Consider the following 16,369-nt stretch of genomic DNA (forward strand, 5'->3'; position numbering starts at 1 on the left):
ACACAAGGTTTAGTAAATCCAGAAGTTTTTGCGTCTGGACTGTTCACGGTCAGTTTAATAGAACAGTGGAAGTGGAACCTCTTCACACATCAAAATTAGAGATGAGCGAGTATACTCGCTAAGGCACATTACTCGAGCGATTAGTGCCTTAGCCGGGTATCTCCCCGCACGTCTCTAAAGATTCGGGGGCCAGCGCGGGTGACAGGTGAGTTGCGGCGGGGAGGGGGGAGAGAGATCTCCCCTCTCCCCTCCGTTCCTCCCCGCTCTCCCCCGCCCGCCGTCGGCCCCCGAATCTTTAGAGACGAGCGGGGAGATACTCGGCTAAGACACTACTCGCTCGAGCTATGTGCCTTAGCGAGTATACTCGCTCATCTCTAATCAAAACACAACATGTGTCCACCCTGTGGGGTTGGAAAGACACCAATAATGCTGCATGAAGGAAATGCCATATTTACAATCATGTGCTTTTTATGAGGGTGAAGGACTGAGGCATTTAACCAGGGGCAACACAAGTATTCAATAATAGTATCAGTTCTTCTCTTTCCTGAAGGAGGAGAACATCACAACATTCAACCATACTGCCAGGACACAGCTACACAAATACGCCTAAAAAATATATATTCACGTTTGTCATCCTTTAATAATATTGGGGCTGCTTTACTACTGAGAATTTGACAGTTTTTTGGTGAAAATTGCGCCACAAAACGGTCTAATTTACTTTGCACCGCATCGCTCAGATCACTCAATTTTTCCATTCTAATGTGGATTCACACAAACTGATCCACATAAAACTTGCTCACTTGATTTTATGCTGCACTCCGGGGTCACGGGTCTAGTCTCCATACAAAAGAGCTCCAATCGTGAAAGGGCCGCTGTCTCTAATAAAGATGTCCGGTCGTTTAACTTCTCTTATCCCGAGTGCTCTGATAATTCAGTTGGTAGCCTTACCTGCGCTCTTCTAGAACATCCCAGATGGCACACATCCATCATCTACATATAAACCGTTTACTTATAGTCCTGCGCTGCGATATTATATTTTGTTGGCACGCCATATCTTTAACGCTCTGCAGCTGTTCTTTTTACTTTATGCATTTTCACATGTGAGAAGTTAATAAAAGTCTGTTTGCCAGACAAGAAGCAATTGGATAGAGAAGTTCTAAAGTAACTGCATGAAAAAGCACAGACACCGTCCTTCCCTTGCTATCCAGATGTGCCTTTGTGTAGATCGACAATGAGAAATGAAAGTCTCTGATTATTAATTTAATGGCTACTCTTGGAGATTGCCATGTCCCATCATCAGTCCTTTCTTGTTAAAGGATCTTACAATATTTGAAGCATTTTACCGTTTTGTAAATCTACTTTTTATTATATGGCACCATTGACTGCTGTGCCTATGTGAACTCCGCATCAAGGCACAAGCTAGTTACTTTAATATTCTCCCCTGCTAACAAGTGCTAGGTTTTCACCTATATGCAATATATAGGAATGAAGGTGCATATACACCTATCAGATATTTGACAATACTGATAATCACCAGTCACTAAAACCTACATCTGCAGAGAAGATAGATAATCATTACGCAGAGTTCTTCTATTCTGTACCGAGTTATATAGGTTAAGGGTCCTTTTAGACGAGTTGCTTCTTGCTTGAACGTGCGAGTGACGTCGCCGCTAACTCGTCTGCACTCATGCAGCCTGTTTAGACAGGCAGAGACATCGTTGGCTCGTTTAAGCGAGAATCATTCAGGTCTGTGTAAGTGAATGAGAGGGACTGAATGATTATTGGTTAAACTGAATGATAAGTGAATGAGCCGACGATGATTTTTATGCCCGCAGAAACCGAACGAACGAGTAGCCAATGATTCTTGTCCGTCGCTGGCTGGCGTTTAGACTCTTGCTAGTTTGAATGATAATCGCTCCATCTATACACAGCATCAGAATGGCCATACACATTAGCTATAGATCAGCCAAACCCGTTGACTCTTCCCGGAAGGCAAATGTTGGTAGAGATGACAAAAGGCCAGTTAGATTTCAACTGCTGATAGTTCTATTCTCAGGAGATAAGCCACTGCCAGATATCTGCCAGCGACTTTCTCTGCTCATTACACATACACGCTTGGCCGAAGGGACATGTGTATTGGGAAATCCGGGGAGATAGCTGTTGGTCGAATGAGTGTCAATGTGTACGGGCAGCCTTAGCACTATCTTAACAAGAGGAATGTTTGGAAGACATGACTGTTATGCTATCCGGACCAGGAATACATCTAGCAGGCCAGAAGGAAAAGATGTTTGTCAGTAGAGATTACAATCAAAGGAGGAACAGGAGACCTGAATCATGAATTGTGGTAAGAAAAAAAGTTTCTAGATGAAAAGTAAAGTAGATACAGAAAAGATTAAACGGACCAGGAGAGGAGCAGGACCTCTTATTATCAGTCTTGCTATTCGACAAATACTATTCTGCAAGTGATAAAACTGAGAGAAATCTCATTTGATTGTCAGGATGAGACGAACTTAGATAAATGCGACACACTTGTTATATATGTTGATGCTCACCTCTAATAAGACTTCCTTATTTCGGTCAGCCATCTCTGAGGTCTCTTTCCTTCCTAAAAGATAGTTCTGAAATAGAGAAATTATTTATTAATAACAAGGCGTGATGACTCACCGCTCCATCACATTCCTTCTGCATTTTGGAAGAAAAGATTAGGCAAAAATCTAATTTATACAACTACCCACACATGCAATATGCCCAATCAACTGTTAAGAGTATACAAACTGGAATCTGTCTTTTCACAGGTTAGCACAACAGCCAGAGGGAATAGGGACGCAATCCAAGCTGCTACAAAGATTTCACACAAGTGTCAACATTGCCCTTTCGGGAAACACTGGACTTGTAAGTTGAAACTTACTTTCATTCTAAACTTTCCAACCAACTCACTTTTACGCCTTCCTGTAAAGATATGCAGAGGTACAGCTAAGGGAAGGGGGGTTGGCTGGAGGGACATGTACCCTAGGTGCTGAATGGTACAGGAGTCTCTAATAAGAAACCAGCATCTGGAAGACCATCCTGAACCTGAGGAACTGCCAAAAGTATAAGAAAGAAAAAAGACCCCCTATATAAACCAGGCCAATTCTGTTTCTTCTGGCTGATTGGTAATCACATGTTCATTTTGTCACTTAAGCTGCAGTTCTGTATATTTCAATCTCTAAAGATGAACTCTATTAAGGTTCTTAACCATCCTGTTACATGATAGAAATGTGGCTTATGTTTTCTGCTTCTTTATCGAAAATATATATAAGTAAGGAAGATGGAACAATACCTCTGCAGCGCCACCTATTGGATGGCAGCATTCCTGCAAATCAATGTCCAACCTTTTGCACAGGTCTGTAGAGCAATGATTGGGAATTCAAAGCCAGGCCAGGATCCACACACAGACAGATGTTTTGGGGTGTTTGCCCCTCATTAGTGTGCAATAGTATCCTGGCTTGGCTGGCAAGAGGCCTGTGACGTGGGCCGGGAGGGTATCATAACTCCTTAAGGAGAGCACCCAGAAGGTGGGTAGGGAGACTTAAAGGGGTTGTCTCGCGAAAGCAAGTGGGGTTAAGAACTTCTGTATGGCCATATTAATGCACTTTGTAATATACATCGTGCATTAAATATGAGCCATACAGAAGGTTTTCACTTACCTGCTCCGTTGCTGGCGCCCCCGTTGCCATGGCTCCGTCTAACTTCGGTGTCTTCTTGCTTTTTTAGACGCGCTTGCGCAGATCTATCTTCTCCATTCGGCTCGTCTCGGCATCACCGGCATTTTGGCTCCGCCCCCTTGCACGCGTCATCGCGAAGCTCCGCCCCCGTCACGTGCCGATTCCAGCCTCAGGGGGCGGAGCCAAATTGCCGGTGATGCCGAGCCGAGCGGAGAAGATAGATCTGCGCAAGCGCGTCTAAAAAAGCAAGAAGACACCGAAGTTAGACGGAGCCATGGCAACGGGGACGCCAGCAACGGAGCAGGTAAGTGAATAACTTCTGTATGGCTCATATTTAATGCACGATGTATATTACAAAGTGCATTAATATGGCCATACAGAAGTGCTTAACCCCACTTGCTTTCGCGAGACAACCCCTTTAATAAGGCCTAGTCTCACACACCAAGCACTGAGATAATGCAGAAGATTTGGTTAGCTGGTTAGACGGCCCTTCCTCATTCCCCCATCTGTAACCTATTCTATATTCTATTTGTTCTCTGACCCTTAAAACATTCTGCACTGGATCATTCTTCTGCTGATTTTCTTCACAGATTCGGATCTTGTATAATACCATCAATACAGGTTAACGAATACAAAAAACTTTGAACGCATTTTCCGTTATGCATTTTATAAATATCCCATCATACATTATCATATCCTTAAAGGAACCCTCTGGCCCTGGACAAAGATAGCCACATCATTAGCTTCTCCAACTACCTGGTGCAACCCTCACCATTAGCCTAAGACACCACACCTGCTTTCTTTGACCAGTGCTGCCCATGTAAGTCGCACTGGCCAGTAGGAGCAGAATGTAGTGTCTTGGACTACAAATGCTACTAATGCACAGTGAGCATCAGGCAGTCAGAGAAGCCGTTCAGCCATCTTTGTTTGTCCAGGGCCGGAGGTTCGCTTTAATGAAATTTGCAGTTTAATACTTTTACATATTATGTAGCATTTCTGCGCTGTAATGGTCTATGACGTATCAGAAACAACACACTTTTTTTTATTAATTAAAAAAAAAAAATAAGTCAAAAATGTAAAAAAGAAGTGAAAATGTAAAAATAAACATAGGGAAGGGGTCAAAAATATTATGAGATGCTCCATATTAGGAAGTGGGGTCATTTGCATATATGCCACAACAGAAATAAAAGTTTTTTCTCCCCTTGACCTTTTTTAATAAGTTATTAAAATAGTGTACAATGAGTTATTTTTTAATGTTACAATTGCGAAAAATGTATTAAAGTGAGCCACTGATCCATTGACAAAATCTGGGAAGGAAAGGTATATTGCCTATGGCCCTTCTTTCTTCCCCTTTGGCCACCAGTTTGCTGCTTCCTGTGGCCCCACTTCCTTCTTCCAACATTGCTGCGGCTATTCTTTGACTTCCTGATGAACACTGATAGTAGATTAAGGCATTACACATTGCTGTTATTTGCCAGTGCTGCTTATCTGAGCTGCGATGGCCAATCAGAAAGCAGCATGTCTTCGAACAATGCCAGGAGCCCCCACATTGGAAGAATGTCCTCAGGAAGAAGTGGATCGGCAGTCAAATTGGGAGAAAGGATGGCCCCAGGTAACATAACTCAATCCTTTGGTCCCTTGAATTTTGCCCCCAGGACTGGAGGGTTACCCACAAATACTCCCTTTGCTAAAAATCTTCTTCCTGATGTACTGCAACATAGGAGCAGGTAATTCAGAATCATATTTATCTTGGTTTCCGTTATTTTTTTTCCTCCAAATACCGTAATTTCTCACATTCTCTTTTTTTTCTACTTAGTGGAAAAGTAGCAGAAGAACAGTTAATATAGAGCGCACCGTGGCACTTGTCATAAAAACGTACCAACTTGTTTAACAAGCAGTAACTGGAAGAGGTAACTGGCCTGGCGCCAAATGAAATGGTAAGAATTATTAGGAAATGTAAGCATTTTCATCTGTCTACATAATAGTCGTCTTTACAGAGACCTTTCATTACAAGGAAGAGGCATAAGATTACAGTGTACGCCGCACGCTAAAATACAGAGATGATGAATCATTTGTGCAAAAAGAATGATGCTTAAATAGAAAAAAAAATCAGAAGCTTCTTTATTCCAAATGATCTTACGGGAATAAGCGAATAGAGCAGACAGCTGCGCCAAAGTCAAACATGCTTTGCTTTAACCAAGGCTATTCTTATTATACTGAAGCAGCTTTATTACTGCGGCCTTGCCGAATAGTTTGAAATAATGTGTCTTTCCAGCAAGCAGCCTCATTGTTCTTGTAAGTCAGAATCGCTCAGAGCCTTGAAAACCGGTTGCTCGCGAACACGTGCGTTACCAGCTCTTCCAGTGTATGGAGCTACAGTGCTGCAGACATTGCAGGTGTCAAAGTCATTACAAAATCCCAGGTCTCCAATTGCTTGATAGCGATTAGTAGAAAAAGTGATAATTACTCTCTTCCATTGCTACCGAAATCCATGATATTGCAACACCACACGGGGAATGACGAGGCCGCTATTACAAAGCTACAGGTATTGACTGCTCATTTTTCTATGGCGGTCCGATTTAGCCGAGACAGTGGAATTAAATGTGCAAACGCACGTACGGATATAGGAATCTTTCAAGGATTTTAATAGCCATCTACTGTGAACCAGAGAGCTTCAGACAGGTTTTAGCAGGCAGATCCAACAGGGTTTTGTCCAAAAAAAGGGAAAAAAAACGAAATGAAGATGGAATTCTAGAATAAATCAATATTAGATATATTTTGTATTTTTCACTCTTTAAGACGCACCCCCCCCTGTTTTAGAGGCGGAAAATAAGGAAAAAATATTTTGAACTCACCCAGGGACAGTGCAGGGGATGGTGCCGGGCGATGGAGCAGAAGGAGCACTACGGCTCTGAAACACTGGAGCTCCATGACAGCAGCACTCGTGTACGGACCAAGGAAGGGAAGAATCTGATTGGTGGGGGCGGGGGGGGGGGGGGGGGGGAAGCAGCAGCAGTTCCTGACGGTGCTCACCACCAATCAGCGATATAAATAAATAATCATGCATTTGTTTGCATGTTCACTTTTTTTTTTTTTTAACACGACCGCGATTTAGTTTGTGCAGTTGCACGTTAAACTTGTGATCGCGCCGGAAACCTTGAATTTCGGAACGTTTGCTCTCTAAGACGCACTGACTTCCCCCTTCCCTACTTTGGGATGGGGGGGCGGGGGGGGGGGGGAGAATGCGTCTTATAGAGTGAAAAATATGGTACATATACACACATATATATATATATATATATATATATATATATATAGGGACTTTGGAAGTGTTTCTATTATGGTTGTTGTAAATTTGCACATCCTGCAGCATTTTTCCGCCACCTAGGTTGAAGTTACTAGCACGGCCATTATCAATTAATTTGAGAACTGCACAGATTTGATGAAAGTGCGGTATTCGACAACACGTGTGACCGTACTATTAAAGTGAAGCTCCACCTTTGAACCAGTAGAAACCATGCGTTTGCATGCATTAGAGGGTTTTCCGGGATTTAACTATCCTTCGTACCGGGACTGCAGCTCATCAATATCCCAGAAAACCACTTTACCGATAGCTGCCTTATGCATATTTATTACCAGAATTGTTCCCTTTAAAAAATGGAACAGATTTAGGTTGTAGTTCAAATACAACGCTGCGAGCCGCCATGAAGACAAACCTGAGTGTTAAATTGGAGGCACATGGAGTTACAGTATAAGCCCGGAGATTTCTATGGGTGCCACATACAAAGTCTCTGGGGCAGATAGCGGACAAGGCCCTAACGGAGGATTAGCTGCAATAGATCTAGCAGAACTTCATTTTGTATATTTGAAGTTATTATGAAAGAGAAGAGTCTTCTTGTACAATCTCTTTATTCCTCAGCTGTGATATTTACCCCTCCCCCCTGCATACTAGAGAACTGCATGAACAGCAGGTTCCTAATATACATCATTCTGCATGACGAAAGCAAAACGTAATAATCATATAATAAGGACTTGCTGGTTCTCTCTTACTTGTGGGTTTTTGAACAATGCGTATTTCTCGATGCGCTCCACAAACATCAGCTTGTTCTGGCTATCCCGAGTCCAGTTCAATAAGTTCTCAACTAAATTTTCATGGTCTTCAAAGATACGTTCTGCGGAAAGACAATGTAGTATAAAATCAGAATTAAGGGACTTGTTATTTGTATAGCGCCAACTTATTCCGCAGCGCCTTCAGGTAATTGGGTACTCATTTTACCGAGCTCGGAAGGATGGAAGGCTGAGTCAACCTTGGAGGCGGCTACCTGAACCATGCAGGGGATTGAACTCGCAACCTTCAGGTCGTGAGCGAGAGCTTAGGACTGCATACTGCTGCCTTAACACTCTGCGCCACACAAGGCCTCTATTATGAATTTTCTTTGTGGAAATTGCATGTGGCTTGTCATAAATGTATTTTTATTGACCCGTTCCAACTATTCACCTGACCGGACTTGAAAACACCGTTAAGCAAGGTCACCGTGTGACGAAGTGAAGTGTTGAAAATGTGCCACTATTAATATGGCCATTAATTAAGCATATGCAAGAAAATGTATTGAAGCTTAGTATTAAGAAGATCCAGACAAAGAAAAATCCAATTAACACTGCACTCACCATACAGGCTACAGTACATTCTGCAGGGGACGAGGATTAACCAACGAGCCTGAAGAGCTGGCAGGTTTATAGAATGAGGACTGAGCCAAGGGCTGATACTTTGCTGCTGTTTTAGTTAATTATGTTTTTTTATGGAATACAAATGGAAAATTAAGGCATTATATTTGGATTATAGAAACTGTTCAACTATTTTGATGAAGAAATGAATTACAGAAGCACCCCCACAAACACAAGCTTTTTATCTGGAACGGCTAGAAATGCTCATGCACGTACTTATTTAAAGGGGGTTTCCAAGCAAACACTATTGATGACCTCGGGATAGGTCATTGATTATTGATTGGCTGGGGTTCACTGCCCGGGATCCTGGCTGATCAGCTGAACGGGCACACACCATCAGTGCCACTGCACACAAGCCATTAACACACCATTACAGCGCCTGTAACTGCAGGCTAGGATCTGATTACAATCAATGGAAGTTGCACCTGTAGTTACAAGGGCCAGCCACTATACAGGGGTCGGAGCAGCAGCTACTACGCTGTACCTGCATTCAGCAGCGCCCAATCAGTCTGGGTTCCAAGTGGCGGACCCCAGGTGATCAATTATTGGTGATCTATCCTGAGGATAGATCATCAATAGTATTTGTCTGGAAAACCCCCTTTAAAATACAGCGCTGCTTCCCCATTTCTAACCTTCTAGAAAACCAGAGTGCGTGAAATGGTGACCTAGTCAAGAATAGTATACATAAAAAATGAGTAATAAAGTATGTTGCTCTCAGCGACCAGATTCCAGCTTACAGTTATCAGAGCAGTTTGACAAAGAAGGATGACCCATTGCTATAGGCAACAACTGTATTTTTCATAAATGTTTTATGCTTGAAACAAAGTATTTTTAAGGAACTACTTAAGAAAGCAGAATTTTCTAAGCCTTCTGGTAAAGTCTTTGCTTCACTTTTTACCATATTCATGGCCTCTTCCAGTTGACTGAGAAACTGTATGAGCTGTCAAGAAGTGCAGGAGAAATGACAACTACTTCCTCCCCCGTAGGCCAGCGGCGGGCCTGTGCTCTGGATGCCAATGAAGACTCTACAAGCCTGCTCAACTATTTCTCTGGACTTTAAAGGGTGCATGCACATGGGGTGCTGTGAAATCCACGAGTGTTACATGCAGATTTTGTTGGGGATTTTGTCAAGGATTTGCCCCAAAGCATTGCAAAGGGTGAAATCTGCACTGAAAATCTGCAGAAACAAAGAACACGTCACTTGTCATATGTCCATTATATGGAGAGATTATCCGGAGCACGGAGATGAGATTTTTAAAAATCCATGTACATAATGGTACTGTAAATAAGTGAGGCAACTGGACGACTAAAATAAACAGATTGTTGATCGTGGAAATCATTTAGGCAAACAAAAAAAAACTGCTGGCGATTCTCACATTGTGATATGGAAATATGATTTAAGGCCCATTTACACACACCGATATCTTTCAAAAGACTGAAAGATCTTCTGGGAGCTGTTACAGAACTCAGCAGGTCTGAGCTCTGTAATTAGCTCCATTGTTCAGCCATGGGCTCCCCATGGAGAATTCAGCACTATGGACAGCAGACAGCATGCAGTCCTGCTTATCTGTTGTTCTGCCAGTGGGGCTGAGAGCTGAGAAGAGCTGTAAAAATGTTATCAGCTGTAATCAGCTCTCTGCAGGCAGAACACAGCATGCGGTCCTGCTTATCAGCTGTTCTGCTGAAGGACGGTTTTCAAGCAGAACTGAAAAACGTAATTTGGCTGAACAGTGAAAGATGGGCACATTTAGACAACGATTATCAGTCAAAAGTCAGCTTTTGAGCGAATTTTGAGTGATAATCGTGTTTAGATAGGCCTTAATAGCTTATGGCCCTTTTACACGGGACGGCAGTTGTCTAAACAACTGCATGAGCCTCTGATGTCACTGTTAACGCTCTGCACGAGAGCTAACGACCTTAAGACATACAGAGAACACCATCTGATTGCAGGCTTCTCACTCTGCGCTTCACCTTCTAGCTGAGGTTGTGAGTGGGGAACGTTTACACGCAATGAGAAGCCAGCGAACTAGCCAAGTTTTTATATACTTACCGAAAGTCAGTGATAACAAATAGTGAACAATGTTTTTGCATTTACACTGGAAGATTATCGCTAAAATGTGTTTGTTTGAACGAATTTTGAGCAATAATAGTCCTGTGTAAATGGCCCTTAAGATGACACATTGTTAGATAAGTAATTAAATAATGAATCTTTAATCAATATTGAGATAATATTGTGTGTAAATATGTTTCTAGAATCACTACGCAAATAATTTCCAACAACTATATGGAAGATCACCAATACAAATATCTGCTCATGTAAATGGACGTCCTGTGGAGGAGTGAAAGTGACTATAATTACATTGTTTGATTCTGTATCTCTTCAGCTATTTATAGAGATTTTATGGTTTCCTTTCAGGATCCAATTCTCATATGTGTTAAAGAGTATCTAATAGATAAGTAGGAGCCACCTTTAACATAGCGGGCATAACTTATCGAGTTCTGTAAGACTGATCCACTAACCCATTTGTAGCTCAGAAATTGTCTCAACAAGTGACCAATCCAGGCTGTATCCACAGTGGGACTTGTCCATCAGGTTGTCCAGCACCTGTCGTACCGTTTGTCTCTCGTCCACCATCATAGTCTTGGAGCTGTCATCCGACATGTGCACTCGGATCACCAGCTGTGAAGAACATGGAAGGAATAAGACTGAAGAGTCAGATCCACACAATAAACGGATTTTTTAGATATAAAAATAATTTTTTTAGCCTGAGAGAAGATTTTGTGACTTTCCAAAGCATTAATAAATCATTGGTTACTGTACAATACTTGATTACATAGCGAGACTATATTCCCAATAATGTTTAGGTAATGCTTTACTAATTCATAGTCTTTCAATCAAAGGATATCCAGTTGCTCTCTGCATTATTTCGCATGCACCCCCCTTTTTAAAGTATGGATAATTCGGTTTGTAGCTTTATTGAAATGTTGCTCCTAAAACTGTATGTTTTATCACCCGGTTGGTTCTTCTATACCCGGTTGGTTCTTCTATGCCCGGTTTTCCCTGCATACAAGTGAGAACATCTTGATGGCCCTCAGCCAGAATGGTCTATTAACATCTCCAAAGGCAATGGATAGGAGGCTCCCATGCTGGGGGTCAGCACTGAATATATTCAGGGCTACACATTCTAGGCTACATGATGGACTGCTGGATCAGGAATCTGACTGGTATTTGTAACCAAGGTAGAATTTCAAAATTCAAAAGACCCTTCTGGTTAAGGAGAACATCAGGCAGTGCTTGCTTTGCCTTATATACAGTCCTTTTCGGACTGTAAGACGCACCTGATTACAGAACTCACGCAGGTAGGGGGGGGGGGGGGGAGAAACACTAATTAAAAGTTCCCTGGTAGTCTAAGGAAGTGGAAGTGTTTATGTCAGTAAGCTATGAGGTGCAGGGTAGTTCTCACTACTTTATTTCATAGTGTTTAGCTTTAACTTACTACATTTACTTTCCTTTAAGGGCGAATTCCCACGACAGAATAACGCAGCTAATAGGTTCTATTGAGCCTAACAGCTCACAGTGCTCACATGCGTGATTCTGCCATGGGAAAAAGATCGCGGCATGTTCTAATTCACCGCATTTTTCCACCTATTCATATAGTATTAACGGGGACCTCAGGATTTCCACGGCGGAATTATGTGATCGCTCGCGAGCACTCACGTTTTTAAAACGCAGTACTCTCGCGCCAGAAATGCACGGGCGTATATCGCTCTGTCCGTGGACATGAGCCCTTAGTAATTTAATTTTTAGTTTATCTTTGTCACTTAAAATGATTTGTTTAACTAATAGCAGGACTGCGAGTGGAGGCAGATTGTAATTACCCTAGGGTAAAGCCAAGAGGAAAAGTGGAAAAGAAAGAAAACAACCAGTAATGTGAGCAACATAATGAAATGAAAGTTAAAGTGTAGCTGCACATTATGAAAACTGCTGACATGGTATAAACTTGTCGGAAGTTTTAATCGGAAGGGGGTGTGGGTGCGCTAAAAGTAAGGGGCAGACACATTAAGAGGCGCCCTGGTCTCTTCTCATTAGCTGAAGAAGGGTTCGGAGAACGTCTTAAGGCACTTGTGTGTTACTGTAATGACAATGGGAAGCTGCTGCCATAAATCAATCTCCTGGGCAGTAGACTGAAGTCTGATCCAAGGACCTAGGCAATATTCCTCTCCCTTAGGGAGTATACAGCTACAATCAGGATGTAAGGGGGTGATGCTACCTCTGTAAAGGGAACGAGTCATCAGAAACTCAGTATATAGGTTAACACCACAGTGTAGCCACAGTATTACATACATGTATCAAGTTGAATGGAGAAATTTACTAAAAAAACTCAAAATATTACTTTTGTTACTGATGAAGAGGAGGCGTCTACACCTCACTTCATGTCGCATTTTCATAACAGGCAAGCTATTACAAAAGTAAGATTTAGAATTTTTTGGCTAATTGCTCCCTTTAACTTGATACATGTAGGTAATACTGTTGCTACACTTTCATACGGATCTTCTGCTGACCAGCTCCCTTTAAATAACACTGCTCCTTCAAATTTGTCCAGGGCCATATTCTTGACGTGTCATTCCTCGCTCTACTGCCGGATGCGTAGCTCCATCTCTTGTACGATCTGTGTATGCCCATGCATTTGCCACTGCCTCCCTCCTGGGTGTCGGCATTTGGCCATGCCCCCTAGCTTGGCTGCCTGTTGCTCTCCTCCCTATTCAGTTAACTGGAGGTCATACTGGCACTACCAAGTTAGTAAAAAAAAGCACAGCTGGCTGCTAAGAGACACTTGGGCAGAGCAGTAAAAGGTGCAGCAGGCAGCCATGCTGGAGACACAAACAGAAGCCACAAGAGACCGTAGAGCACTAAAATTACTCACAACAGAGAGGAATGCAGGTGCAAATAGAAGGGTGAAAAATTAGAAGGCGCCTCGCTCATTAGGGACTTAAGATCAACAATGAGGCACAGTTTTTAGACTATAAGATGCAAGAACTTTTCTTGCAAGATTTTTTTTTCTTGCTGGAAAAAAGTGCATCTTATAGTCCAAGAAATGTGGTATTTGGGATTGCAACACAGTAAAGCTGAATATAGCTCTGACTCAAGTACTAAAAGCTGTCGCCCGTTCTGCACTCCTCTTAATGCTATAATTACTTAGGTGGAAAAAAAGGGACGAGTCCGTCATGTTCAACCTCTCTCAGATTGATTATACATCCTTTATTGCCAAATTAATTAAAAGCCTCCATGCCATTTGTCTTATAATAAGCATCTAGCCTTTCTTGAATACCGTCCCTGTATGGTCATTGCTAGTTCTTGGGTAGGATACCTTTTTAACTTGTGCTTCTTTTATCTTTTCTAAAGCTATTCGAATCTTCTCTGCCTTTATTTTCGCAGCTTGTTCCTCCTGTGAAAAGAGTAAAACAAAGTTTAAAGCTTAAAGTTGCACAAATTGCATTTTTCTTTATGCCGCAGAATCTATCTTTATACACATTGTAGTAACAGTATCAGCTGATCAGCCGTAACATTTGGTGGTTTCATAGAAAAGCTTTTGCAGCAGAAGTGGATCAAGAAGGAAGGAGAAGTACAGGTCCCGTCTTTAAGGCGTGGACTTAGCACCCGTGGAGCAAATTCAGCTTAACAGAGGACCAGTGGGTGAGGGAGCCCAGGATGCCACTGCTGCCCATGCTTCCTTCATCATTTCCATTCCTTCAAATCCACTTCCGGTTTTGGTTAAATAAACTGCATGAAAAACTGCTACAAAAGCCTGTATGTGAGAAACCATCCCAAGACCCAAAAAATATGCAGGTCCCACTTGTGCCACCAAAACAGCGGTAACCCGGTGAGGTATGGACTACTCAAGTATTCTGAAAGTGTCCTGTGGTAATATGGCACCAAGACATTAGCAGAAGATCCTTCAAAAGGGGTTATCCCAAATTCAAAAAAAAGGTAAAGGAGTTTTCCACACAAATACTACTGATGACCTATACTCAGAATAGTTTGGCAATAGTTGATTGGCTAGTATTAGCCGCTCAGAACCCCGGACGATCAGCGGATTGGGTGCCTTCCGTCAGTGCTACAATACATGGGCTTTCTTCGTCCGGAGGTTCCAAGCGGTGATAAGAATAGCAAGTACAATAATATTAGAATTTAAAAAGACAGTCAGGATTGAACCGAAGGATTTGATAAGGATTCAGGCAACGAACACACAGCATACATTATACTATATAATTATAGGGAGGGTGGGGGGAGAAAAACCCATGACAATTTAGACCAAAAAAATATGGTTACAGATAAGAAAATTTGATAATACATCCACAACAAATGCATCATATTTGTGCGGTTCTCTTGCGATATACAAAGTATCAGTAGAACAATTAGTGATCAAGGACTGTCCATAAATGTCAAGGTTCTTCTGATCATTAGTAAACATGTTGTACAAAGTCTGTATATTGTCTATGGAAGGCTGAAGGCTTACCCCCGGGATCTCCAGAAACATCCACTGCTAAACCTGAGGCACGTTTATGCTAAACCGCACAGCAAGCGACACTCGATACAAATACTGCACTGTAGTAACGGTAGGATTGGCTTTGGGGGCTTTGAATCCTTGCCATTACCTGTGACTGCCATAATCTCCACCAAACTGACCAGCGAGTCAAAGCAGAGATAGGGCAACTCTTGGTAGACGCTTTGAATTACAGACACAATGGGGGAAAATGTAACACTTATGCCAGTTCTGTGGTGTATTAAATGTTGCAAATTTCAGCACCAAAATGGGCAACTTTTACCTTTTCTTATCAAATGACCTAACTGCAGGAGGCGTGGTCTGCTGCCGCCTGTCAGATTTACTGCAATTTATGCCAGAAACTGGGGTAAATTAGTGGAATTCTAGGACAGACTGATCTAAACTGTATTAAGAAGCGTGCCTCTTACTCCAGCGGCCCTAACTTAATACCACTGTATGAAACATCCGTCTTAAGCTAAATATGCCCCAATGCGTTTTGCTTTCTTGAGACAAGAGCATTAATGACCTGAAGCTAATTTTAATAATAAAGTGCCTAATTCCTCAGCAGCCGCCATCTTTCATCAAGCACAGTCCCAGATGTACAGGCCCATTAAACTGCTAACACCGGGCTAATTTACTTTAGTTTTTCCAGCGGAATGACCGCATTCATATCTGCACATTCTCAGCCATCATTAGTTATTATATTAGGTCTAATGAGATTAGGTCCAGAAATGTCCAGCGGAAAATTCCAGTTAAGTGCATCCACATGGGATGGGGAAAGCCAGCTGCAAACGTGCAGGATCCCTCCATAGGTTTGCCACGGATGTCACCCTACGTATTACAAAAGGTGACATCCACAGATATTAACATAATGCAGATTTAAAAAAAAAATAAAAAAAAAAAAAAATAAAAAAATCGGACATTCCCAGGGCCCATTGAGTTAATCTGCAGGAGTGATTTTTTTCAATCCCATCTATAGTGCAAGATCACAAAAATTCGCAGCATTATCATATTTTTGGGCGATTCTGTTCCAGAATTGGCCATTATTTCCTATGGGAGCAAAAATGTAAAAAAAAAACGCATCGCACTCGCATGAAAATGAAGTTTTCTATTTTTGCTATTGGAACAACATTCACTCTTCAATCGTGTGAAGTACAGCGATGCAATGCGCTTTTCTTGCAAAATGCACTACAATTGCACAAAATTTTTTTTTGCAGGTTTACAGATGCAATATTGGCCTGAGTGTCTTGGATGGATATAACACTTCCCCGTATAACTACGGCCTAAGGGTGACTACCCACTACAGTTTTTTTTCACTGCGAAATTCGCAGCGTTTTTTTTTTCTGCAGGGGTCTATGGGACTTGTAATGCTAAAATCGCGATTTTGCATCTAAT

The 16,369-nt window shown here is 42.1% G+C and overlaps 1 protein-coding gene across 4 annotated transcripts in view; it reads right to left on the reverse strand.

The window, feature by feature from the left end:
• Positions 1-16,369, reverse strand: part of RAPH1 (Ras association (RalGDS/AF-6) and pleckstrin homology domains 1) — a 137,458-nt gene that overhangs the window by 16,370 nt on the left and 104,719 nt on the right. For all 4 annotated transcript variants that reach the window (XM_066576070.1, XM_066576071.1, XM_066576069.1 and 1 more), the window contains 4 exons: positions 13,799-13,876; positions 10,950-11,109; positions 7,755-7,876; positions 2,553-2,618 (listed from right to left, as the gene is read on the reverse strand). In XM_066576070.1, coding sequence (XP_066432167.1) covers positions 2,553-2,618; positions 7,755-7,876; positions 10,950-11,109; positions 13,799-13,876 — 426 coding nt within the window. The remainder of the gene's footprint in view (positions 1-2,552; positions 2,619-7,754; positions 7,877-10,949; positions 11,110-13,798; positions 13,877-16,369) is intronic.

The sequence above is a fragment of the Eleutherodactylus coqui genome, chromosome 8 (assembly GCF_035609145.1).
Source record: "Eleutherodactylus coqui strain aEleCoq1 chromosome 8, aEleCoq1.hap1, whole genome shotgun sequence".
NCBI lineage: Eukaryota > Metazoa > Chordata > Amphibia > Anura > Eleutherodactylidae > Eleutherodactylus > Eleutherodactylus coqui.